Source organism: Entelurus aequoreus, linkage group LG10 (assembly GCF_033978785.1).
Source record: "Entelurus aequoreus isolate RoL-2023_Sb linkage group LG10, RoL_Eaeq_v1.1, whole genome shotgun sequence".
NCBI classification, from domain to species: Eukaryota; Metazoa; Chordata; class Actinopteri; order Syngnathiformes; family Syngnathidae; genus Entelurus; species Entelurus aequoreus.
The window spans coordinates 18,975,239-18,999,831 of NC_084740.1; the positions used below are offsets into that span (position 1 = coordinate 18,975,239).

General features: G+C 39.1%; 1 protein-coding gene across 2 annotated transcripts in view; it reads left to right on the plus strand.

Moving 5' to 3' along the window:
* Positions 1 to 12,904: 12,904 nt before the first annotated feature.
* Positions 12,905 to 24,593, plus strand: part of map3k10 (mitogen-activated protein kinase kinase kinase 10) — a 111,396-nt gene continuing 99,707 nt past the window's right edge. For both annotated transcript variants that reach the window (XM_062060237.1, XM_062060236.1), the window contains exon 1: positions 12,905 to 15,011. In XM_062060237.1, coding sequence (XP_061916221.1) covers positions 14,096 to 15,011 — 916 coding nt within the window. In that variant the 5' untranslated portion in view covers positions 12,905 to 14,095. The remainder of the gene's footprint in view (positions 15,012 to 24,593) is intronic.

The window sequence follows — 24,593 nt, forward strand, 5'->3', positions numbered from 1 at the left end:
TTACTAGTTTCTATGTAACTGTTTTTATATTGTTTTACTTTCTTTTTTATTCAACAAAATGTTTTTAATTTATTTATCTTATTTTATTTTTTTATTTTTTTAAAAAAGGACCTTATCTTCACCATACCTGGTTGTCCAAATTAGGCATAATAATGTGTTAATTCCACGACTGTATACATCAGTATCGGTTGATATCGGTATCGTAATTATAAGGGTTTGGTCAATGCCTTTACTGTGTATATAATTGAACTGTGTTTATGTTATGTATAATGTGTATTTATAATATGTTGTACAAAGGACATTTAATAATTTTCGGAAGTTTATTTTGTACTCGACATTGTTTATAGGGTTAGGCGCAATAAGTGTTCAACTTCAGCCTAAACCCTTTCGGTCTGCAACATTTTCATTTTTAATTTATGAATGTACAACTGTTTGTTTATTTTGTTGACGATTGGCCGAAGAATAATAAACTTGATATCGGAATATCGGATATCGGCAAAAAGCCATTATCGGACATCCCTAATACTAAGTATTTCAATGGTTGGAATCTGCACTTTTGCATGATATACTAGTTACTACGGTCCTCTAATTAGTTACTATGGTCATCTAATTAGTTACTATGGTCCTCTAATTAGTTACTATGGTCATCTAATTAGTTACTATGGTCATCTAATTAGTTACTATGGTCATCTAATTAGTTACTATGGTCATCTAAGTCACAGCAGCTCAGACGAGGCACCAAGCAGTGTGGGTGGGGAGCGTTTCCACAGAGTGTTTCCAGAGCGACTAGCCTGAAAAACGGGTGTCAGGGACAGACGCAGAAGGAGATTTTTTAAGATTTAGATTTAGATGTATTGGTCCCCATTGGGGAAATTCATTTTCACTGCCGTACATTTAAACAATAGACATTACACATCACGAACAAAAATGACAAAAAGACATCATACATGACTAATGCATTTACAGGCTTGTCAGAGAGGTTTGTAAATGCTGTTTAGGGCGGCTATAGCTGCAGGGATTACAACAAAAATTTAAAGCTTAGTGATATCTCAGATGTATCAGATTGTATGTGTTTTTTTTAATTTTTTTTACCCTTTGCTTTCATATTTAGCTGTTTATCGCATTTTTGTTATGTTTCGATTGATATGTCGATGGAGAGGGGGTGTGACGTTCATATGTTGTCAATATTCAGTGTTTTATCGTTCGTAGTTAATATTGTAAATCCCACATTCTTTATTTTCATGTACATTCTTGGTGTCTCATGCAGTAAAAAAATAAAAAATTCCATTCCGTTTTTAAGACGGTCTGTCATAACGGTTTTAGCATTCAATCAGACATTATTCTGAGGTTTTATATTAGTGTTCCTAAAAATCAGATATACCGGCCCCCAGACATATTTTTTTCTCTAAATTTGGCCCCCTGAGTCAAAATAATTGCCTAGGCGAGACATTTTTTATTTTTTCTCTTTCATCTTGTTCTTTTTCTTTCTTTTTTTGGTTTATTGGCAGTTTCCAGCCATGACTTAAAATGTACATCACCGCCAACTATACCACAGGTGTCAAACTCAAGAACCGGGGGCCAAATCTGGCCCGCCACGTTATTTGATGTGGCCCGCGAAAGCCTGGAAATAATATGTGTTAATAAAATGCTTAATCTTTTCTGACTTGATGCCATCTTGGAAGTATGCTAAGGGTTTTTTGCTGGCTATTTAGCTTATTTTGTATGATTGAAACTTAAAATCATGAATTTTGAGACTTGGTGCTATCTTGGAAGTATGCTAACATATTTTATATTAACATGCTAGCATTAGCACGCTGACATTTTATATGAGCTTTTTTGCTAATTTTACTTGTTTAAACCTACAAATAGTGCATTTTGGTATTTCCTCAAATCGTTAGAATGCTAACATTTAGCTGATTTTGTATGTTTTGACCTAAAATTAGGATATTAGGCGCCTTTTTGGAAGTATCCTGATGTCTCTTATAATAATATGCTAATGTTAGCGTACTAATGTTTTATTCTAGCTTTTGAGCTAATTCTGCACGTTTACACCTAAAAATAGTGCATTTTAAAATTTGTCTCTATCTTAAAAGTACGCTAACTTGTCCTATGTCATCATGCTAAAGTTTTATGGTTTTTCTTTTAGTTAAACCTAAGAATCATGGATTTTGATGCTTGGTGCCATCTTAAAAGTATGCTAAAGTCTTGTATATTAGCATGCTAACATTATCATGCTAACATTTTATGCTATCTTTTTAACTACTTTTGTATGTTTACACCTACAAATAGTTCATTTTAAAATGCTAACTTGTTCTATTTCATCACACTAATGTTTGCATGCTAACAGTTTATGCTAGCTTTTTAGCTAATTTTGTATGTTTTAACATGAAAATCATGGTTTTCAAGCCTTGGCGCCATCTGGGAAGTATACTAACCTGTCTTATATTAGCACGCGAATGTTAGCATGTTATCATTTTATGCTAGCTGTTCAGCTAATTTTGTATGTTTACACCTAAAATTAGTGCATTTTAATACTTGGCGCTATTGTAGAAGTACGCTGCCTTGCCCTTTTGACATTAAAAATCATGTACTGCATGCAATACATGCAAATACATATATAGTATATATGTATATAATTACCAATTATATACAATATATGCATGTAATTGGTACAAAGGTTTAACTAACACGTGTACAGGGATATTTCACATGTATTTACTGTGTATATAATTGAACAGTGTTTATGCTGTGTACAAGGTGTATTTATAATATGTAGTGTAAAGGAAATTTCACAATTTTTGGAAGCTCATCTTGCATTTGACATTGTTTATAGGGTTAGGCGCAATAAGTGTTCAATTTCAGCCTAAACCCTTTCGGTCTGGAACATTTTCAATTTATGAATGTAAAACTGTTTGTTTATTTTGTTGACCATTGACCGAAGATATAATAAACTGAACTAACTAACAATTCCATATATTTTAAAATTCAATATTATCAAAATTAAAATATTATATCATCATGTATTCCAAAACTATGTTTAAAAAATAAAATAAAAGATAAATACTGTACTTAAATATCTGCTTGACTTATGATTTCAAAACAAATTATCAATCAAATTCGTAGTAAAAGAGGGCGGGTACTAGACTGGCCTGCCTGTAGTCCAGACCTGTCTACCATTGAAAATGTGTGGTGCATTATGAAGCCTAAAATACCTCAACGGAGACCCCGGACTGTTGAACAACTTAAGCTGTACATCAAGCAAGAATGGGAAATAATTCCACTTCAAAAATGTGTCTCCTCAGTTCCCAAACGTTTACTAATTGTTCTAAAAGGAAAGGCCATGTAACACATTGGTAAAAATGCCCTTGTGACAACTTTTTGTTGGTTTTGGGTTTTGTATATGTATTTTCACAAATAATTCCGTGTTTTTTGTTGTCTTGCCCATACTGTTGAATTGTCAATGTTGTTATATCGTTCACAAACACAGGAGAGTCAAAAGATTTGATTTTTGAATGTGTCATTTTGCACTATTGCCTTAATTTTGCTAAATCAATTGTATGTAATAAAATAAAATGCAGGAGGGAACAAGTGTATTTTCTGTTAGTATTGTTAAATGTTCTCCTTGTACTACAAGGAGAACTACAATGTAAAACATACTACAAGGCTTGTAGTATTTTTTACATTGTTAAGCTGTTCATAAATAATTGTTTATAAAAAAACAAAAAACACTTGAGAAGGTTTTTTTTTGTTATGGATGTTATCGTTTGTTTTCTGTTGAGCAAGTACATTTAGAAAGGGACCAGCGGCAGAAAGTGGGTGGATGGATTGTTGTATTCTGATAAAAGGAATTCATTTAACATTCATTTTCGTTATTCATTGGTTTAAAGAACGCAACAATCTAAAGGCGAAAGAGACGGCTCTTACTTGCGAGCTGAGCCAAAACAAACGACTCTCTGAAAAGAGCTGAAATTCCCATCGCAAGAAACCAAGGCGGAGGAGCTGCGGCCGCCCCCTAATGCGCATGCGCAGCTCAGCCCACTGACAAGGGGGCAGCACTAATAAGTTGGGAGTGTGGCGTGGACAGCAAATGACCATCTGTAAACATTACAGCAAAATATACACTGCGTGTTTGCATCGGCCACGCTCAATCACGGCGACATCCAATGTATTATTGCATATTTCTCGATTAATATCGGTTTTGAGACATTAATGGAGCCATTCAATAGTAAGTGTGCATTGCAGAAACGCTTAATGAATGCATCTTCCTGAATGATTCCTTCACCTACTATTGAATATCAGCCAACAGCGCCGCCTTGTGGTTGTTAGAAATGCTGTTTGCTCTTTACAATTAAATACATCATTTCATCCCTGCTGAATGTGCAAATGCATGACCATTCCATCATTATTATTATTTTTTATCATTATTATTGCAACAGGGAGATGGAATGTCCTCAAATAAACCAGCAAAAAAACATTAAATAAAGGTTATTATTTGTGACTGATTTAGCAATTGATTGCACGGGATCAATCCAATTAAGAGCCATAGTAGCATTAAAGAGGCATTGAGTGAGTACAATGTGTCCGTCATGTCCTCATGTGTCATGTCTTTCTATTTATTCGGACTATAATGTGCAATAATGTTATATGCATATGTATGGATATGTGCATGTGTGTGGATATATACATATATATCTATAGATCTTCTTTTTTTAATCTTTTTTTAAAATCTTTTTTTACTATTTATATTACTAAATTATTGGGTATGCACTTTAGGGGATCTGCTCCAATTTCGTTGTTCTTTGAACCTGTTCACTGTAATAATGACAATAAAACTATATTCTTTTCTACTCTAATTTGTCCATATTTTTCAGCTTTACTTCTGAATGATTCAGACAAGGGTTGGGAGAATGTCGAGGTCAAAATGTCATGAAAACTTGAAAAATGCTGAATAATGACCTCATAAAGAACCCTGTCCCCTCTATCAAAGATGGAGGAACATTATAGGGCCACGGTTCTCTATACTGCATTAAGTATTGCTGATTTTGGAGCCCTAATTTCCCTGAAGGCACATGCCAATTGGAATCAATAAAATTCCATCTAATCTACAGTAATGTAATGTAATGTAATCTAATATAAACCCCTGGTATACTGTGTTGATACACGTATTAGACACAAGAGGTCAGTATTTAGCTAAAATCCAAAATATCCATCATTGCACTACATATTGTTTTCAAATAATATATAAAAAAAGTGTATTTATGTGTGATTATACAAATTGTTATGTTGAATAAAACATATCAGACAATAACATACCACAAAGTCAGTTTTACATTTAAAAAAGCCTGTTACTGTACATGATCAGACAGTCTTTATAAACACTAACAAAAAACAAACAGCAAATGCAACACGTTATGTTATTGCAGTATTGAATATTAGTATTAGTGATGTTTGTCAATTAAACAGTATCCACATTAACAGTATTCGGTACATATTGGTGCACGTTAATTTACTGTTTGATTTTATTCATTTATGGCAGGGGTGTCCAAAGTACAGGGGGATATTTATTGCCTGCAGCACATTGTTGTAATATAATAAATCAAAAACAGCACCAAAAAAACCCATCCATCCATCCATTTTCTACTGCTTGTAACAAAATAAACAACCCAGCAATAATTGTAAAATAGAGCAAACATGTATAATGTAAGGATAAAAGGGTGAAATTATTAATAATAAAACAAAGTTTTTTGTTTTTTTTTGGGGTGGGGGGTGGGGGGGTGGTGTGTGTGTGTCCTTTAACTACCGGTAAATAAAAACATTGTTTTATGTGGCCCGCGAAAGCCTGGAAATAACATGCGTTCTTCTTCTTCTTCTGTCGTGTGTCTTTAGACAAGCCAGGTCAACGTGTCATCGTCCAGGTCAATCAGACCTTGTTCGCCATTCGGTGGCCGGTGTTTGGGGCAACTAGAGACTATGTGCTCTACTGTCTGGACTGGGTCCCCACACTCGCAGGAGGCACTATCCGCAAGTCTCCACCTCTTCATCGCTGCTCCGTAGCGTCCGACGCCGGTCCTCAAGCGGTTGAGGGTTGTCCACTGCTTCCGGGGCAGTTCCTGGCCGGAGACGTCTGTGGGGTCATCGATGCAGTGGTGCAGCCTAGATGGTTATGCTAACTTCCACTGTTCTCTCCATCTCGTCTTGACCCAGGTGGCCTTGGAAGAATCAGCTGATGTTGTGCTGAGCAGCTCTTGGGCTTGCATGGCAAAGGGGCGCCTTGACTGTAGACGCACGCGTCGTGGTGTTTCTGTGACGATCTTATGGAGGAGGTGGGATTCGCTGGTCTGTGACCTTCGGGAGAGGGCCTGTGTGGCTGCTTCTCGTCTGATGTTTGCCGGGGCGATGCCAGCAAGGACGGGCAGTTGGTTTACTGGGGTCCCTCGCAGGCACCCGGAGACGGTCCACAGGGCGCTGTTGAGGGCGACATCCAACTTCTTTACATGGGGGCTACGGCACCAAACCGGGCCACAGTACTCGGCGGCTGAGAACACCAGGGCCAGCGTGGACATGTGCAGTGTCTTCGTCGTGGCTCCCCATGTGGTGCCGGCTAGGCGCCGTATTAAGGCGGCACGGGCACTTGTCTTTGCCTTGGCACTGTGCAGGTGTTGTTTGAAAGTCAGTGTTCTGTCAAGCTTCACACCGAGGTACGTGGGAACGGGCTGGGACTGTAACCGGGCATTATCCACCATGATGTTCATCTCACGGGCTGCTTCCATGTTATTGAGGTGGAACATTGAAGATGTTGTCTTATCCATGCTGAGCTTCAGACGCTATTTCCTCAGGTATGAGGACAGGGTTTTCATGTCCTCAGAACCTGTTCTGCTGCTTCCCAGGATGGCTTATTAAGTAGGATGGCCAGATCATCTGCATAGCCATACTTCTTTGACTGAGTTGTAGGCAGGTCATGGATATAAATGTTGAACAGCATTGGTGCCAGCACTGAGCCCTGTAGGACGCCATTCTTAAGTTTCCTCACCCTGCTGCATTGGCCATTGCTGGTGTGTAGTCGGAAGCTGCGGTTGCTCATCATCTCCATGATGAAGCTCACCCTATGTTTGTCTGGGATGGTTTCTAGAAGTTTCATATGTAGCCCACGCATCCAGACAGTATCGTATGCAGCTGTGAGGTCCAAGAAGACAGCGCCAGCCTTCTCCCCTGCCTGGAAGCTGTCCTCTATGTCTTGACACAGAAGGGTCACCTGGTCCGCCGTGGACCTACCGCTTCGGAAGGCAGCCTGTTCTTTAGGCAGCTGGGGGCCGATCACCAGGTTGAGACGTGCATGGAGGAGGCGTTCCAAGACCTTATATGGAACACACAGCAGTGAGATGGGTCGGTATCCCTTAGGGTCATCACCAGGCTTGTTTGGCTTTGGCAGAGCGATCACCTTGGCACGACGCCAGATCTTTGGCAGGTTCAGACATCGGAGACACATTGAGAGGAAGGAGCACAGCCAGACGGTTGCCTTCTTGCCTTGATGTTTTATGTATTCCGGATGGATGCCGTCGATGCCTGGTGCCTTACCCGTTTTCAGCCATTGGATGGCCTGCCCGATTTCTGTTGTTGTGAAATCGTAGGATAGGTTGAGATCACAGCCTGGTGCCCTGTGCAGCTCACGGACTTTTGCCGATGTTCTTCTGCTGAAGTCCTTGTCTGCATTGGGGAAGTGGCCGTTGCTCAGCAATAGTGACGCGATGGAATTTGCAGTGATGGGACATTGTGCTGGGGTTGTCGACCTGCCCATCAGCTTGTTCATGGTCTGCCACGTCCGACGACTAGAGTGTGTGAAGTTGATTGATTCCACTGTCTCCGTCCATCTTTGCCTGCGTTTCTCATTTAGTCTGCAGATTAAGTTGTTCGCTGCTATATCCCTGTCGTCGCTAGTTTGTGATTCTGTGTGGGCGCGAAGTAGATCTTCACATTCGTCATCCCGGCAGGGTATACAGGCTTTGCGTATGCCGCGGGGGATGTTCTTCTTGGTGGCAGCCAGCATCATCTTGCAGTATGAGTCATAAGCGATGTCCAAGTTGGTGGGGCGCGGGTTTGGGAGACCAGCAACTACCTTGTTCACTTGCTGTGTGAAGCCTACCCAGTTTGCTTTCCGGAAGTTCCATCTCCCAACATCCTTCCCTTCCACAGGCTGGACCAGAGATGGAATGGTTATGAGCGATGGTCTCTGGTGTGATCGGGGGAATCTGTCCAGAATGCGTCTTACTGGTAGCGGTTCGTTGTCGCAACATTTTGCAAAGGCCAGTTCCGGGTTGGTGGTGCTGTTCCAGCGTGCAGAATAGAAAGTGCGTGGCTCCTTTGGGTCGTATAGGAGTGTCGCATCGGCGGCCGAGGCCCATTCTGCCAGGAATTCACCATCAGCGTTGGAGCTGTGTGCTGGCTGTTGAAATCACCAGCATACATGGGATAGAGATGTTGGGACGAACCTAGTCGGAGGTGGATTGTAGATAGATAGATAGATAGATAGATAGATAGTACTTTATTGATTCCTTCAGGAGAGTTCCCTCAGGAAAATTAAAATTCCAGCAGCAGTGTACAGAATTGAGATCAAATTTAAAAGTTAAAAGTAAATAATGGGTGTATAAATGGAAACAAAATAGAAAAATATTACAATAGAATAAAAATAAAAAGCAACAATGAGAATAAAAATATAACAGTAAAATAAGAATAAAACAAGAGAAACTAGGCAGTAGTGACCATGTTATGAAAAATTATTGCATTGTTATTGTTTTGCATCCCCTGTCATCCTAGTACCCCCCCTCACCTCCAGAGAGGAGTTGTACAGTCTAATGGCGTGTGGGACAAAGGAGTTTTTTAGTCTATTAGTCCTGCAGTTGGGATGAAGCAGTCTAGCACTGAACAGGCTCCTCTGGCTACTGACAACGGTATGCAGAGGGTGACTGGCATCATCCAGGATGCTCACTAGTTTTTCCACAGTCCTCTTCTCTGCCACTGTCACCAGTGAGTCCAGTTTTTTTCCGATTGTAGAACCGGCCCGCCTGATCAGTTTCTCCAGTCTGGAGCTGTCCTTCTTAGATGTACTGCCCGCCCAGCACACTACGATGTAGTACAGAACACTGGCAACCACAGACTGGTAGTACATCCACAAGAGTTTTTTACAGACCTTGAAGGAGTGCAGCCTCCTCAGGAAGTACAGCCTGCTCTGTCCTTTCCTGTACAAGTGGTCTGTGTTAACAGTCCAGTCCAGCTTATTGTCCACCCACACCCCGAGGTACTTGAATGAGTCCACAGTCTGTACCTCGACTCCCTCGATCACAATAGGTTGTGACCTTGGACTCGACCTCCCAAAGTCAATGACAAGCTCCTTGGTCTTTGACGGATTGAGCTGCAAGAGGTTCCTGTGGCACCAGACAACAAACTCCCTCACCAGCCTCCGAAACTCCTCCTCTCTGCCGTCCATGATGCACCCGACGATGGCTGTGTCATCCACGTACTTCTGGATGTGACACAGCTCTGAGTTGTAGCAGAAGTCAGCGGTGTACAGGGTGAAGAGAAGAGGGGCCAGCACCGTACCCTGCGGTGCTCCGGTGCTGCTGATCACAGTGTCAGATGTGATGTCCTTCAGTCTGACGTACTGTGGCCTATCGGTGAGGTAGTCTGAAATCCAGGCAACCAGGCAGGGTTGCAGGTTGTCGATAGTGGTGTCTTGCACTTTAGTTGTAATCCATTCTACCTCTGCATCGTTTGCGGACTGTGCTATGGTTGACCAAGCCATGTCGTTTCGAACGAATGTAGCTATGCCTGCAGACCGCAAAAAGCCTAGTTGGTTTAGCGTTACTGCAGCTCAACGTTGAAGGCCTTACCACCGCTAAACTCAACATCATCGAACAGATCACCATTAAAAACAAGGCGACTATAGTTCTACTGCAGGAGACTCACATTGAAAACAAGAACTTTCTGAAACTCCCTGGGTACACCCTGGCTGGTCACACCGCCGACAAACATCACGGCATAGCTACAACATGCGTTAATAAAATGCTTCATCTTTTCTTACTAAATATAATTGATCTTTCCCTCTTGACATTAAAAATCATGTACTGCATGCAATTGCATATCTTTTCAAATTCAATATTATGAAAATATTATATTATCATGTATTCCAAAACTATTTTTGGTTCAAATAAAGATAAATAATGTTCTTAAATATCTGCCTGACTTATGATTTCAAAACAAATTATCAATCAAATTGTAGACTGTAAAATTGACAATAGATGTTGGGGTTAAATTCCGCCGACTGAATTTTTTTACCGTAAGATCAACTTTGGTACTGCTTTTATTTCCATATACAGTAAGACACTAAAACATAAAAAAACAAACAAAAAAACATTAAAAGAAGATTTTACTGTGTAAAAAAACAGTGTAAAAAAACAAAACTGGCAGCTCTGTTGCTTTAATGTTACCGCTAAAAAAAGTGGTATTGTTTCTCCATTCCATTTCATTTATTCAATTTTTTTATATGCTGTAAACCCCCCCCCCCCCCCACTGCTTTTACTGTAAAATTCTGGTTACTGAGCTGCCAGTTTTTAAAGTAAAATGTAAAGATTTTTTTTTGCACCTTATGTAAAAAAATATATTGTTAATGTATTAAATATATATACATGTATATTCATATATTACTTACTGTTAAAAGCGGCCCTCTGAGGGCAACCATAACTGCCATGTGGCCCTCAATGAAAACCAGTTTGACCTTTGACCTAATTTGTTAATTAAATCATAATAATCATATTATATGGATGAATGAATGAAATACATTTATTTCGGTCATATAATCAACCATCAACCATTTTGTGTGACCAGTTTAACAGTACAGATTATACATATTTAACAATCATACATATTTACACACAAAATGAAAAGAAAAGAAAAAGAATGACCGAAAAAGGAATAGGCTGAAGCCAAAGCTTATATTTGCCTATCCTATACATTCACTGAAAATTACATTGCCTGGAACATCAATGTTTAAAAAAATCAATGGGATGAAAGTAATTGTTACTATATTTTATAATTTTCAATTATTTCACCTTTCAAGGCTTTCTTAAACCTTAACAAAGAACTACATGTCTTCAACTCAACTGAGCTTGCCTTGTTCCACCATTTAACTCCTAAAACTGAAATACATTTGTATTTTTTATTCCTTCTTACTTTACCTATTTCAAAAATCCATATCCTCGTAAATTATAGTTTTCTCCTCTTAATTTAAATAACCTAAGAATACAAGCTGGAAGGCTGTTGTTCTTTACTCCAAACATCATTTCCATTGTTTTTAAAAACACAATATCTGAACATTTTTAACACATTAGAACTTATAAATAATGGATTGGTATGTTCATAGTAGCACGCTTTGTGTATTATTCCAATTACCATTTTTTTGAAGTTTAATTATTGGGTCTATGTTTGCTCTATAAACATTTCCCCAAACTTCAACACAATATGTTAAATATGGAAAAAAAAAAGAATAATATAACATATGCAAACATTTCTTATTCAGCATGTCTTACTTTATAAAGAATAGCAATGATTTGGATATTTTTCCCTTTATATATCATATAGCATCATCATAATCAGGGGTCCCCAAACTTTTTGACTCGGGGGCTGCATTGGGTTAACACAATTTGGCCAGGGGCCGGGCTGTGTATATATATATATATAAAAAATGTATATATATATATATATATATATATATATATATATATATATATATATATATATATATATATATATATATATATATATATATATATAAGTATTTGTACATACTGTATATATACACACATATACATGTATATACATATATATATATAAATATATACACATATATACACACATATATATATATATATACACACACATATATATACACACACATATACATATATACACACATATATATACACATGTATATATATACACATACATACATACATACATACATACATATATATATATATATATATATATATATATATATATATATATACGGTATATATACATACGGTATATATATATACATACATACATACATACAGACATATATATATAAACAGTATATACACACACATATATATATATATATATATATATATATATATATATATATATATATATATATATATATATATATATATATATATATATATATATATATATATATATATATATATATATATACCCATTTTTAGACCATATGATTTGCCTGGGCGGCTAGGAGACGCCGAGAGTAACAAACGATAGAAAATGGATTAGGAAGAACAGATTAAAAAAAATAAAATAAAAACTTAAAAAAAATAAAAAATAAAAAAAATATTATTTTATTTTTTTTAACTTTGGACTTCCCGCGGGCCGTATTTTGAACGCTGGTGGGCCGGATCCGTAGTTTGGGGACACCTGATCATAATAATCCCTCAATTCCCCCCAAAAACGGATTAAGTGGCTGGAATATAAAGACAATATAACATACATCCATAAACGTGGATGCATATGCAAAAGTGCAATATATTTATCCGTACAGTAGTCTATTTATTTATATCTGCACCTTATTGATCTTTTATCCTGCACTACAACCAGCTAATGTAACGAAATTTCGTTCTTGTACTGTAAAGTTGAAATTTGAATGACAATAAAAGGAAGTCTAAGTCTAAATAAAACAACAAATATATGCTATTTGAGAGTCATCATGCTTATTTCCTTTAGTGCCGGTTTGCAATCCACCAGTAGAATAGATCAAATGATATTGTTGCTTGTTAATGATTTATTAGCTGCCACACACTGATGTAGGTCAACGACGGAGCGTGGAAGACTACATTACCCACAATGCAACGGACACCACCACAACCAGCAGCTCTGTTAGTGTGTCTCGTTCCAGCAGACTAAAGGCGTCCTCCGCTGCGGTGTGCGTGCCCAGATCTGCGCACCCCTCCGCGGGATATAAAATCGAATTGGACCCGCCTGTGAGATCCCGACGGTTTCCGGATTGGTTCGCAGATCGCCGGCAGGCCGGACACTTTCTCGCCGAGCTATAGGGCACGTCAAGCCGGGTGTGTACAGCCCGAGTCTCCGGTGTGTGTGTGACAGCTCGATGTGAAAAAAGCTTTCCTGAATGGGAGTTTTTTTGGTTTTTTGGACAGCTGGATGAGGGGCACGACAAAGGAGGTTTTGTGGGTGATGGTCTCTGGGATGCGAGCTCACGCCCATGACATGTCGATGGATGTTGCTGTGCTCACTTGGCAGTAAATATCATTATTATGATGCAGCCCTTTGGATGTGGGCTAACTTACAGATATTTATATTGGAATATTATCGACGTTTAATATTATGCCTCTGGGGGGTGGGGGGGAAATGCATTTGTCCTCTGCATGTCTAAATATCCCTTCTTCTTACTCCATTGATGGAGAACAGCAAAAAGCCCTCCCAGTCCAGTGGCTCGAATGAACTGCATTGAAAATGAGCCGACCTTTGAACGATGAAGGCTGTGGAGTGGGGTCATTTGAGCAGAGTGAGCGCGCAGGATCTAGCCGGGATCGGACTGTCGGCATGTAGGGTATAGAACACCCATCCGCCATCCATCCATCTAGCGAAGGTTGTTTCCCACTTTAGAGAGAGCCTATATCCGAAGAGATGGCTGACAGAGGAGGAGCGATCATGAAGACCCCTGCTCTGAGGATTTTTATCAGCCGTTCAACCATATTTCCCCAGCAGATCTTAATCTAACGTCAGCCCTGAGCGTTATCGCCCTTTGAGTTTGTCTTCATGGGAAAATCATCCAGGCTACAGTTTTGCAAGGACAGCAGGATCCCTTATTGTCTTTTTGGGAAACCTACCACTTAGTTACCGGCTAATGTTTGATGAGTTGTGATATGAATTATGCCTTACAAAACAAGAAACCTGCTCTTTTGATACAAACCCATACCGTATTAACAAAAAGATGTGGTGATGGGGGCGGTGCAACACCAGCTCTTTAGTGCCCAATTCCCCTTCCTGGTGGCCGAGGACACCTTGCCTCAATCCATGGGTGTATATGAAGGCTGAGTTGACAGAGGGCTGGCTTCCAGGGTCCGACATGAACCCGTACGGCAGAGTGAGCAACCCGGCGGGACCCCTGTCCTGCAGCAGCTGCGGGGGCTGCTGCTCCCCGCCACCCCCTTGCCTCATTCCTTCCACTGCGTCCTCCACGTCGCCGCCCCCCATCATGCAGGTGGAGAATGGCAGCAGCTGGAACTCATCGGGCTCCCCGGACACCCAACCTGGTCACTTGTGCGCGGGGCCCAACCCCTACTGGACCGCCGTGTTTGATTATGAGGCCACAGCAGAGGAGGAGTTAACCCTGCACCGCGGGGACCTTCTGGAGGTTCTATCGAAAGACTCTAAAGTTTCTGGGGATGAGGGTTGGTGGACAGGCAAGATCCAGGACAAGGTGGGTATCTTTCCCAGCAACTATGTGACAAAAGGGGACGCTCCCAATTACCAACAGCTGACTGTAGATGGACTGGTGGCCGTCGGGGTGGGTGTGGGTGAATGCCCGCTGGAGATAGACTTCTCCGAACTGCGGCTGGAGGAGGTTATAGGAGCTGGTGGATTTGGGAAGGTGTACAAAGGACTCTGGCTGGATGAGGAAGTTGCGGTCAAGGCTGCAAGGCAAGACCCCGATGAGGATATCAGCGTGACGGCAGAGAGCGTACGCCAGGAGGCCAGACTCTTCTGGATTCTCCGGCACCCTAACATCATCGCGCTGCGTGGGGTCTGCTTACGGGAACCCAACCTGTGCTTGGTAATGGAGTACGCCAGGGGGGGGGCCCTGAATCGCGCCTTGGCTGGAAAGAAGGTGTCCCCGAGGGTCCTGGTGAACTGGGCTGTCCAGATTGCCACAGGGATGGACTACCTGCACAACCAGGCCTTTGTTCCTATCATCCACAGAGATCTCAAGTCCAGCAATAGTAAGTAAAAAAAAAAAAGATCCACTTATACTGCATGTCTTTCTGATCGTATAAAGTACAGGTTTCCAAAGCGGGAGGCGGGCAGCAGCTTGAACAACATAAAGAAAAAAAAAAGAAGTCAAAATCGTTAAGCTAACTTCAGTAATGAAAGTGGCAAAGTCAAAATGAATGGATGCATTGTTTGTACAATGAAAATAGTAACATTTAAATCACATTTATAAGCCATCATCTTCTTATGAAGTGAAGTGAAGTGAATTATATTTATATAGCGATTTTCTCTAGTGACTCAAAGCGCTTTACATAGTGAAACCCAATATCTAAGTTACATTTTTTTTAAACCAGTGTGGGTGGCACTGGGAGCAGGTGGGTAAAGTGTCTTGCCCAAGGACAAAACGGCAGTGACTAGGTTGGCAGAAGCGGGGATCGAACCTGGAACCCTCAAGTTGCTGGCACGGCCGCTCTACCAACCGAGCTACATGTCTATATGACCCATTTGTAAATAAATGGGACAAAACTTAATAAGAAGCAACACAACAATGTTATGATGTTGCCCATAGAAACAGTGCTTAAAGGGGACCTATGATGGTTCTAATCTACATTTACCATTCCTCCTTGTGGTCTAGACCAGTGTTTCTCAAATAGTGGGTCAGGACCCCCTGGAGGTGTGGGAGAAGTGTCGGGAGGTGCAAGCAACAGGGAAGATTTGCAGTTCTGTGTCTACATTGTAGTATTCCTGTTAGAACGATACACAAACCTAAAGTTGGGGGGCAGCAGTGCTAAATCCGACAAATAGGCCACCTGTTCTACTCAGTAGAAGTAGTACGTACAAAACCCAAAACCAGTGAAGTTGTGTCAATGGTAAATAAAAAGAGAATACAATGATTTGCAAATCCTTTTCAACCTATATTCAATTGAATAGACTGCAAAGACAAGATACTTAACGTTCGATCTGGAAAACTTTGTTGTTTTTTGCAAATATTAGCTCATTTGGAATTTGATGCCTGCAACATGTTTAAAAAAAAGCTGGCACGAGTGGCAAAAAAGACTGAGAAAGTTGAGGAATGCTCATCAAAGACTTATTTGAAACATCCCACAGGTGAACAGGCTCATTGGGAACAGGTGGGTGCCATGATTGGGTATAAAAGCAGCTTCCATGAAATGCTCAGTTATTCACAAACAAGGACGGGGCGACGGTCACCACTTTGTCAACAAATGTGTGAGCAAATTGCCGAACAGTTTAAGAACAACATTTATCAACGAGCTATTGCAAGGAATTTAGGGATTTCACCATCTACGGTCCGTAATATCATCAAAAGTTCAGGGAATCTGGAGAAATCAGTGTGTAAAGGATATCACCACATGAGCTCAGGAACACTTCAGAAAACCACTGTCAGTAACAGCAGTTTGTCGCTACATCTGTAAGTGCAAGTTAAAACTGTACTATGCAAAGTGAAAGCCATTTATCAACAACACCCAGAAAAAACGCTGGCTTTGCTGGGCCCGAGCTCATCTAAGATGAACTGATGCAAAGTGGAAAAGTGTTCTGTGGTTTGATGAGTCCACATTTCAAATAGTTTTTGGACGTTGTGTCCTCCGGAACAAAGAGGAAAAGAACCATCCGGATTGTTATAGGAGCATAGTTCAAAAGCCAGCATGTGTGATGGTATGGGGGTGTATTAGTTCCCAATGCATGGGTAACTTACACATCTGTGAAGGCACCATTAATGCTGAAAGGTACATACAGGTTTTGGAGCAACATATGTTGCCATCCAAGCAACGTTACCATGGACGCCCCTGCTTATTTCAGCAAGACAATGCCAAGCCACGTGTTACAACAGCCTGGCTTCATAGTAAAAGAGTGTGGGTACTAGACTGGCCTGCCTGTAGTCCAGACCTGTCTCCCATTGAAAATGTGTGGTGCAATATGAAGCCTAAAATAGAACAATGGAGACCCCCGGACTGTTGAACAACTTAAGCTGTACATCAAGCAAAAAAAGAAAGAATTCCACCTGAAAAGCTTCAAAATTGTGTCTCCTCAGTTCCCAAACGTTTACTGAGTGTTGTTAAAAGGAAAGGCCATGTAACACAGTGGTAAAAATGCCCCTGCGACAACTTTTTTGCAATGTGTTGCTGCCATCAAATTCTAAGTTAATGATTATTTGAAAAAAAAAAACAAGTTTCTCAGTTCAAATATTAAGTATCTTGTCTTTGCAGTCTATTCAATTGAATATAAGTTGAAAAGTATTTGCAAATCATTGTATTCTGTTTTTATTTACCATTTACACAACATGACAACTTCACTGCTTTTGTATTTTGTACAATCACAATAATAAAGATACAGTGCGTTATTTTTGTCTACTTATAAATCATTTTTTATATGATTCTAGCTTTATAGTGGCTAGCAAGTGTATGTCCTTATATAAACACAAATATTAATGTAATGTAATTAATGAGGAGAAACTAGGGAATCCGTGAATTCCCACCATCTTTTCCCCGTCATCCTGCTGCTCCTCCTCCTCCTACTCGAGGAGAGCAGTTCTGCTCTGCAACTAACCGTGCTATTTTTGGTCCTTTGTGCTACTTGCTGTTTAAAGACGCAGTTGCAGTTGTTGGCGCATCGCACACAAAGCGTGCATGCATGCAAGTGCACGGGGGCAATATTATGCGTCTCAGGCGGCGTGCGTTGATCTTCGCTGACATGCTCGTGGGCCACGCGGGGTGGAGTATCCCAGTGGAGGTGGAGTGTGCAGGATGCCGACTAAAGGCTCTTTTTAAAGTGAAGTGTAACATCGACGCACAAACGGCCCCATCGTCTTTGCATCGTCTCACCCTCACTCCGGCCAATAGTTCCATTTCTTGACATCTCTTTCCTTCCCTTTGCTCCATTACCAGCAACGTCAAACGTAACACCATTGGACACCCTTCTACATGGCATTGCTTCTGTGTCACTGAGTCATGCAGCTTCTAGCCTCGATCTGCTGCTGCAATAAATGTCACTGCTCTAATGTAGACTATTGTCTCCTTGTAAATAACAGCAGAAGAAATGGTCTTAGTCAGGGGCTTGGACCCTCTCTATCCCCCCTTGGATGTGTGCACTGCAAAAACTGAAATCTAAGTAAGATTAAATATCTCAAATAAGGGTGATATTTGCTTATTTTCTGTCTGATAAGATAATTCTTCTCACTAAGCAGATTTTATGTTAGAGTGTTTTACTTCTTTTAAGTGTTTTGGTCCTAAATGATCTCAGTAAGATATTACAGCTTGTTGCTGAGATTTGATGACCTATATTGAGTAAAACATGCTTGAAACTAGAATATCAACTGTTGCAAAGCTGTGTCATCAACACTCACAAGTATAAAACTGCTTTTTCAAAGTAAAAATGTCTTATTTCAAGCATGAACAAAAAAAATCATGACTTTGACACAATTGTGTCTCATAATTAAAACAGATGACAGCCAAATGGACTTTGCTGTTTTATTTTCAATGAAACAAGAGAAAAGATGTACTCATATAGTAGTACAGTTGGCACAGTACAGTAAACGGACAGTTAATATTTAAACATTTAACATGTAAAATTTCAAACTATTTTGAACAGAAATAGTTCATGCACATTCAGGTAAATTGTTCAAATTTACAATAATAAAAATTTGATATTATATATATATATATATATATATATATATATATATATATATATATATATATATATATATATATATATATATATATATATATATATATATATATATATAAAATCCTCTCGCACTAATTGACTGAAAGAGCACGCACTTGGCGCGATGATGTCATGTTATCGATGGGAAAATATGCCTGAGCGGCTAGTAGACCCCGAGAGTAACAAGCGGTTGCCTTGTTGCCTTTCCATTAAGAACAATAAACTAGTTTTTAGTGTAAGTTTGCTGGTTTCAAGAAATATACATTCATTATGTCAAGATAATGGCACTAGCATTTACTTCATTTAAGAATATTTTCCAACATATTGAGAAAAAAGGTCTCATTTTTTTTTTTTCTATCAAGAAAAGTGCACTTGTTATTAGTGAGAATATACTTATTTTAAGGTATTTTTGGGTTCATTGAGGTTAGCTAATTTTACTTGTTTTGGAATGTCTTGACAAGCCAAATTTTCTTGTTTTATTGGCAGATAATTTTCCTTAGTTCAAGTAAAATACCCCTAATTTTTGTATTTTTTTTCCCCTTGTTTTTGAACACTGACTTATTGCAGTGTGGGGGTTTTAATCATGAAGTATGTGAATCATTAAGTATGACTCGCAGGTTTGAATTATTTGCCTGGCAGGGACCAGGGGAGAAATACACACTGGAAAGACATTTGGAAGAATGGAGGAAATAATATGTTTTTTTTACTCTAGGGGTCGGCAACCCAAAATGTTGAAAGAGCCATATTGGGCCACAAATACAAAAAAGTAATCGGTCTGGAGCCGCAAAAAAATTAAAATACTTATATAAGTGTTATAATGATGGCAACACATGATGAAAGTGGCTAATTAGCTATATTAGCCTACTATCAAAATGACTATTGCAGCTGCTCACATGACGTGAATTTTTAATACTGGGTTTAGCTAGCTTTTTTATCTTATGTTGTATTTTTCCTTTGTATAATGTTTGGTAATGCATGTATTCTTTGTATTTTTATTTTGTATGCTCCTATATGGACCCCAGGAAGACTAGCAGTCGCCTTGGCGTCAGGTAATGGGGATCCATTCAATAAACAATAAACTATGTGTCGCAAATATTCGTTGACAGAAATGTTGAAATGTAGTATTTATTCTACACATTTTTACAACATTGGAAAACATTAATGAAATGCAGGCTTCTCAGAAGGTGAGATAACTTCTGGAAATGACTGTCTTTTAATGGCCAAAGGTATAGATGTGTGTGTCCAAGTTCAAGGAAACGACATGGATTTATTACAATCTTTGCAAGATGGGTAAAGTTTGCTGTGGTCTGGAACAACATGGCACACAAGCAACTATCAGAAATGCAGCCAATATTACATACAGATAATGTGTCATGAGACATGGAAAAATAAACTAAATAGACAGAGGACATAAGTAAAGGAAATTAAATGAGTTCAAATATACCTACAAACGAGGCATAATGATGCAATATGTACATACAGCTAGCCTAAATAGCATGTTAGCATCGATTAGCTTGCAGTCATGCCCTGACCAAATATGCCTGATTAGCAATCCAACAAGCCAATAACATCAACAAAGCTCACCTCTGTGCATTCATGCACAGCATAAAACGCTTGGTGGACAAAATGAGACAAAGAAGGAGTGGCATAAAACACGTCTTTCTGTGGCAGCGTCGGAGAAAGTTGTACATGTAAACAAACTGTTGCGTCACAGTCCACACTATGGTGAGTTCAAGGGCTGCTGAAATTAGTAGGACAAAACGGCGCTCGCCAAATAGTCTTATCAGTGAAGCATACACACAAACATATTCAACAGTGGTAGTTCTAACAATTAGGAATATCTGTGTCGTGTTTGTCCTCCTACAGAAACCATAATACAAAAAAAACAAATTTTCACCCCATTTTTTTGCCATTTTCATACATTTTTGAAAAAGCTCCAGGGAGCCACCACGGTGCCACTAAAGAGCCACATGTGACCCCCGCTCCAGCGGTACTCAGACTGTAGTTTGTTCCCATTTTGTTCACTTTTGCTTCATATTGTGTTTTGATTTGATTTTGATTTCTATTAAGGATCCCCATTAGCTGGTTGCCACAACAACCCACTAGTCTTCCCTGGGGTCCACAAACTCAATACAATTACAAGTAAAAGCATATAATTATAACTACACAATACAGAAACAAATAAAAATCATCAACAAGCAAACAATTTATAGTCTCAGAATATTAATTACCATATCAATATAACTACACAATAAAAAAACCAAACAAAAATCATCAACAAGCAACCTAATTTACAGACTCAGATAAAATAGTAGTTTCCTTTTAAAAACCTGTTTACTTTCAATGCCGGTGAGAACTCGAAGCAGGTTATTCCAGAGCAATACAGGTCTATAAATAAAAGATTTCCGCATTGCATTCTGCAGTTGACAAATGATGTGGCGGGCACATCATTTTATGTGGCCCGCCAACGCCTGAAAATAATATGCATCAATAAAGTACTTACTAAATGTATTCTTTCTTTCCATTTTGACAGTAAAACATACATTTATGAATGTTTTTTGATTCAATAATATCTAATAATGTAAAAAACACTATATTATTGTACAAACCCCGTTTCCATATGAGTTGGGAAATTGTGTTAGATGTAAATATAAACGGAATACAATGATTTGCAAATCATTTTCAACCCATATTCAGTTGAATATGCTACAAAGACAACATATTTGATGTTCAAACTGATAAACATTTTTTTTTTGTAAATAATCATTAACTTTAGAATTTGATGCCAGCAACACGTGACAAAGAAGTTGGAAAGGTGGCAATAAATACTGATAAAGTTGAGGAATGCTCATCAAACACTTATTTGGAACATCCCACAGGTGAACAGGCAAATTAGGAACAGGTGGGTGCCATGATTGGGTATAAAAGTAGATTACATGAAATACTCAGTCATTCACAAACAAGGATGGGGCGAGGGTCACCACTTTGTCAACAAATGCGTGAGCAAATTGTTGAACATTTTAAGAAAAACCTTTCTCAACCAGCTATTGCAAGGAATTTAGGGATTTCACCATCTACGGTCCGTAATATCATCAAAGGGTTCAGAGAATCCGGAGAAATCACTGCACGTAAGCAGCTAAGCCCGTGACCTTCGATCCCTCAGGCTGTACTGCATCAACAAGTGACATCAGTGTGTAAAGGATATCACCACATGGGCTCAGGAACACTTCAGAAACCCACTGTCAGTAACTACAGTTGGCCGCTACATCTGTAAGTGCAAGTTAAAACTCTCCTATGCAAGGCGAAAACCGTTTATCAACAACACCCAGAAACGCCGTCGGCTTCGCTGGGCCTGAGCTCATCTAAGATGGACTGATACAAAGTGGAAAAGTGTTCTGTGGTCTGACGAGTCCACATTTCAAATTGTTTTTGGAAACTGTGGACGTCGTGCCCTCCGGACCAAAGAAGAAAAGAACCATCCGGATTGTTATAGGCGCAAAGTTGAAAAGCCAGCATCTGTGATGGTATGGGGGTGTATTAGTGCCCAAGACATGGGTAACTTACACATCTGTGAAGGCGCCATTAATGCTGAAAGGTACATACAGGTTTTGGAGCAACATATGTTGCCATCCAAGCAACGTTACCATGGACGCCCCTGCTTATTTCAGCAAGACAATGCCAAGCCACGTGTTACATCAATGTGGCTTCATAGTAAAAGAGTGCGGGTACTAGACTGGCCTGCCTGTAGTCCAGACCTGTCTCCCATTGAAAATGTGTGGTGCATTATGAAGCCTAAAATACCACAACGGAGACCCCCGGACTGTTGAACAACTTAAGCTGTACCCCAAACATTTACTGAGTGTTGTTAAAAGGAAAGGCCATGTAACACAGTGGTGAACATGCCCTTTCCCAACTACTTTGGCACGTGTTGCAGCCATGAAATTCTAAGTTAATTATTATTTGCAAAAAAAAATCAAGTTTATGAGTTAGAACATCAAATATGTTGTCTTTGTAGTGCATTCAATTGAATATGGGTTGAAAAGGATTTGCAAATCATTGTATTCCGTTTATATTTACATCTAACACAATTTCCCAACTCATATGGAAACGAGGTTTGTACATTAAACATTTTTTTCTTAAAATACAAAATACATACTTAAATATCAGCTTGATTTATGTACGAAGTCTCTGATAATAATGAACAATTAGTTTCATGTTTCCGAATAATGTAACAAATATATTATCATACATTCAACATGAAAATAAATACCTGATTAACTTATTATTTAAAGCAAATTATCCATTAAATTATACATTATAAAAATGGTAATAGATTTTACGGTAAAAAAAAAAAAAAAGAAAAAAAAAGGCTGTCAGTGACCAGAATTGTATCATAAAAAAACAGTGGTACCATTTTTTTAAATTTAAAGTAATACAGCGCAAAAACAACAACCATAGAGTTCATGATTAACACTGGCAGCTCTGTCGCCACAATTTTACCGTAAAAAAACATGGTAGCCTTTTTCTATTTACAGCAATATCCTGTAAGAAAAAGAAAACGATTGAATCCACAGTAAGATTCTGCCGACTGACCTGCTAGTCTACAGATTTTTTTAACGGAGTACGTAAAAACATATATATTGTTGTGCAATAATATTATGAGGAGAATATCACTCTTCGTTACAAGCGGCCCTCAGAGGGTCGCCATAACTGCCATGTGGCCCTTGATGAAAAGGAGTTGGACACTCCTGCACTATACTAAGAGAACATGGCTCGTAGGTTTAATGTGCACAATTGAATATCTTAGTTGCTCGGACAGCAATGTGTTTGTACAAGTTTAGATTGGTCTGTGTCGTTTCTTAATGGGAAAATACATTCATGCTGCTTGTTTTCATGTTAGCATTTTGAACTAGCGACCTGGAGCGTGTCAGTCCGTGTTTTTATCAAAGTGCAGTTATCAATCACAGTTTTTCAATCATTTGAATATAAAACAGTATTACTAACTCAGACTTCTCCACCCCAAAAACATACTTTGCAGGTCAACAATGTTAATGTGCGAGGAGTGTTCAAAAGAAGTTTCTTGGAGAAGTGGCTGACAAGTTAGCAAGTGTCATCACCGTCATTGTTTAATGAAGCAGAGATGCTGACTGTGCGTTATGATAATTTTATCCATAGATTTATCAGATTAAATTTTTTATTATCTATAGCAGGGGTGTCAAAAGTGTGACCCAGATGCCATTTGCGGCCCGCAGCTAATGTTTAAAAGGCCCACGGCACATTCTAAAACTACTGTTAAAATAAACAAAAACATAACAAAAGTGGAATAAAAAAAGCTTAAAGGTGTAATGTAATTTAGAAAAAATTGCAATGTTGACTAATAAAACAAAGCTGTTTTTTTTCTTCTTTCAAACTGTCATTGCACAAAACATAATATTGAATCAAAATCAAGGTTTTTAAGAATTATCAACCTATCCAAGGTTCCGATTACTTCACATCAAATATTCTACTTTGAAAAATATTTTTTGTGGAAGATTTTGCACATTTTGTGTGTTTGCCGTAAAAAAACAGTTTTCTTTGACAAAAAGAGCAGAAAACAAACAAACAAAAAAACAACATAAAAAAACAAACAAACTTAGAATTGAGGGATGGATGTGAAGTTGATGTAGACTCTAGGCCAAAATTGGCCCGCCGTGTAATTTCACTTGGCCCTTGAGGCAATATCAAATTAACATTAGAGCTGGCCTGCCGATTATATACATCGGCGGTGCCGCGGTAACACCACATTCACCGCTAATTCTCATATTTGGCAACCCTCCCAGGAGACTCCCAAATTTCAGTGCCCCTCCCGAAAATCATTCTGCTTTTCATCCAGTCCAACGAGCGCTGGCCCAGCCACATAATAGGTGCGG